At 46.1% G+C, this 3304-nt stretch overlaps 1 protein-coding gene and 1 long non-coding RNA gene across 2 annotated transcripts in view; one reads left to right on the top strand and one right to left on the bottom strand.

The window, feature by feature from the left end:
• The window catches only part of LOC109515545 (phosphoglycerate kinase 1), a 3728-nt gene extending 2307 nt beyond the window's left edge, over nt 1-1421 (top strand). Inside the window, exons 7-10 of the mRNA XM_019869393.1 lie at nt 49-228; nt 350-527; nt 642-740; nt 877-1421. Coding sequence (XP_019724952.1) covers nt 49-228; nt 350-527; nt 642-740; nt 877-917 — 498 coding nt within the window. The 3' untranslated portion in view covers nt 918-1421. The remainder of the gene's footprint in view (nt 1-48; nt 229-349; nt 528-641; nt 741-876) is intronic.
• Nucleotides 1422-1853: 432 nt separating this feature from the next.
• Nucleotides 1854-2521, bottom strand: LOC109515546 (uncharacterized). Its single transcript, XR_002168207.1, has 3 exons — nt 2455-2521; nt 2318-2377; nt 1854-2247 (listed from the first exon to the last, which is right to left on the bottom strand). It is a non-coding gene; the product is annotated as an uncharacterized LOC109515546 (long non-coding RNA).
• Between the last annotated feature and the right edge of the window lie 783 nt (nt 2522-3304).

The following is a 3304-nucleotide window of genomic DNA, read 5'->3' as shown; positions in this document are numbered from 1 at the left end:
GTGTCCGAAACGAGAAGAAAGCAGGAATTTCTGTTTTCCTCCCCTCAGATCGGCAACTCTCTGTATGACGAGGAGGGCGCCGGCATCGTCAAGGACCTGATGGCCAAGGCCGAGAAGAACGGCGTCAAGATCACGCTGCCCGTCGACTTTGTCACCGCCGACAAGTTCGACGAGAAGGCCGCCACGGGTGTCGCCACCGTCGCCGCCGGCATCCCCGCTGGCTGGATGGTGAGTGGCGCCTTTTCTTACACCAGTGTAGGCTGCTTGAATTCGAATTGCAGACCCTCTCACCCCCAATAAATGTGATTTCACATTTCTCAATACAGTCAATTAACCGTCTCCTCCGCAGGGCTTGGACTGCGGCCCCGAGAGCTCCAAGGCGTACGGCGAGGCCGTCGGCCGAGCCAAGCAGATCGTGTGGAACGGCCCGGTGGGCGTGTTCGAATGGGACAACTTTGCCAAGGGCACCAAGAACCTGATGGACAAGGTGGTGGAGGTCACCAAGTCGGGTTGCGTCACAATCATCGGTAAGAAGCGGCACCTATTTCAGGGCACGTCGCCACTTGCACCGAAACCGCCCCCAGTTGTCAATTGGCACATTTTTTTTTTTGAAACAACACGATTGTCTCTCTGATGTCCAGGTGGGGGCGACACTGCCACCTGCTGTGCCAAGTGGAACACTGAGGACAAGGTCAGCCACGTGAGCACAGGAGGCGGAGCCAGCCTGGAACTGCTGGAAGGTGAGTGAAGGACATAAACCATCATGTAAATCAGATCCGAGTATTTATTCATTTATGTATGTATGTGTTTGTTTGTTTGTTTGTTTGCCCTCCCAATGCAATTGATCAATTCTCGTGCGGGTATGTTTTTCCCCAGGCAAAGTGCTTCCCGGAGTGGACGCCCTGAGCAACGTCTAAACTTCCTTCCCATCGACCCGCTGACGTGTGTGAGCGCACGCGTGCGTGTTTGTGAGACAGAGAGAGCATGTGAATGTGTGTATGCTGAGAGGTGAGTAGCAACTAAAACCAGACTGGTGTTAACTTGTGCAAAAAAGAAAAAAAAGAGGAAAAAAACAAACCAAAAAAAAAAAAGACGCACACAGCCAGCGGGCTTTATCGCACATCAAAACTGTGACGAGTCGAACTTGTGCCTTATTGGGACACGACTCGGCAACTACTAGAGTAGATGGATTATTAAGGTGGAGGGTATTTTTATTTTTTTTTTTGCTGTGATGAAAACTTGACATCACTCCAGACTTCAGAAAGTGCGTGTTACTCTCCTCCAGTCATTCCCTGCTAACTTGTGTGTATTCACGGCATCACTACTGATACACAAGGAACGGTTCATGTGGCGTTTGTGTACCTTCTGACCTCGGGTCGGTTCTGGTCGCCAGTTCAAGTTAATAAATGTCCCTAAAACCATTGCGCTACTCTTGTGTTCCTTTGCAGCTTGCGCAATGGCATAGTTTTCTTTTTTTTCTGGGGGAAGGGGGGGGGGACTATCCTGTTATTGGCAAATTAAAATTCTGATAAACTATTCCACACCCAATTAAAAAAAAAAAAGACGAATGAAATTTACATGGGAGAAAAATCTGTTTTTTTTGGTGTGGGGTTAATATTATCTTAGTCTTCTGTGGTAAAGAGTTAATGTGAAGGGGGGGGGAAATCAGTAAATCATTTTTGTGCAGATTTTTAAAAAGGTTCATATCAGATGATTGACACCAGTCAGGCCCTGCTCATAACGCAAAACCTGCACATCGCTAATCAACATTGCCCAATGAATTGAATTCAAATGCTCTGATCTCATTCAGTGCCATGGACATTTTTTTTCATTTTTTTTAAGAATCCAGGCATTCAATACCAGGTACGTCTTTATGTATTTAAAACTAAATAATAAAACCCCGTGGTAGTTTTGAAAATGGCTGGCACCGAATGACTTAATTTGTTTCAGCCTGCCCGAAAAAAAGAAACAAACGTTCATAATATTTTTATTTGGTGTGCTAGAATACTGCAACTTATCAAAAAAAAAAAAAAAAAAACATACAGTCATGACAATGAATTAAATAGAATGTAAAGACTCAGTTGATGAACAAAGCTGCATGATTTGTCGTCAATAAATAATTTTCAGACCAACAAAGTGAAATTTGATCCTTTGCGGTGGCACGGGTGATGACCTCTCACGACAGACACCTGGTGGCAACCTCGACTCGAGAGAAAAGGGAGCCTTGTTCGTTCACGTACAACAAATCTACTCCAAAAGAAACGGGGCACTTGAAAATCAATGCACGCCCGCGCCACATCAGCCATTCTCTGCTTACCGTTCTCCGGCCGGTGGGCCTTTTGCGCCAGGAACTCCGAATTTTCATAGTCGTCGGCGTCTGTGTGGTGAGGCGACACGCCGCGTTTGTTAAGCGCGAGACCTGGCTTGCCTCAAAACGAAAGCGACGTCTCCTACCGTCGTCTGTCGGCGCCGCGTCAGCCAAGTTTGCGTAGTGAGCCTCGGTGGGATCGGCCGGTGTCAGCCAAGTTTGCGTAGTGACCCTCGGTGGGATCGGCATCTGAAGACGAGATCGTCTTAGCCGACGCCGGCACGCACAAGGGGATCATCAAATTGATTTCTGTCGTTTTTGATCACCCACCTCTGATCCTCGAAGCCATCTGCTCGTTTTCATACACTGTGGTGGGGAGCGGATCACTGCAAAGACAAAACATTTGGACCCATGAAAGTATCACTCCTTTTTTAAATGTATACAGATGCTTATGTTCACATTTAATTTTTTTTTTCATGAACAGATGGCCCTATTTGAGGAGGAATGGTCAATTATGTTGATGAGAAATCAATACTTACAGATAAATATGTTCCCAAATCCTGGGTGGTGACGCCGCTATCGCGTATAGAGCTGCGAGCGTAAAGATGTATCATTTGATACATTGGTGCCCGTGGACATCTTGCAAAAGCGTAGCTCTCGTACATTGAATAGTCAGAAATGGTACAAAACTGACCTGGACATGCGCCCTCACTAGAAAATACAAACGACAACTGTTAAGGTAGGGCTCGCAGTTTGACATTTTGCTTGCGATTGAATGGAGAGAGAAAAAAAAAAGGCATACTTTGAGGAAGGGGTCATTTGATTGGCTTTCATGACTGAGGAATAAAACAACAAAAAATGTTAGAATATGCCCAAAATAAATGAAATGTGTCAATTGATACAACAACTGTTATGCATCTTCTACATGCTAGCTGCAGGAGGATTTACCCGTTTTGGATCGCGTTACAGCAAATCTGCTTCCCTCACGCCGGCTGT

This window comes from Hippocampus comes, unplaced genomic scaffold, assembly GCF_001891065.2.
Source record: "Hippocampus comes isolate QL1 unplaced genomic scaffold, H_comes_QL1_v1.1 scaffold1011, whole genome shotgun sequence".
NCBI lineage: Eukaryota > Metazoa > Chordata > Actinopteri > Syngnathiformes > Syngnathidae > Hippocampus > Hippocampus comes.
This window is presented reverse-complemented; position numbering and strand designations above follow the sequence as displayed.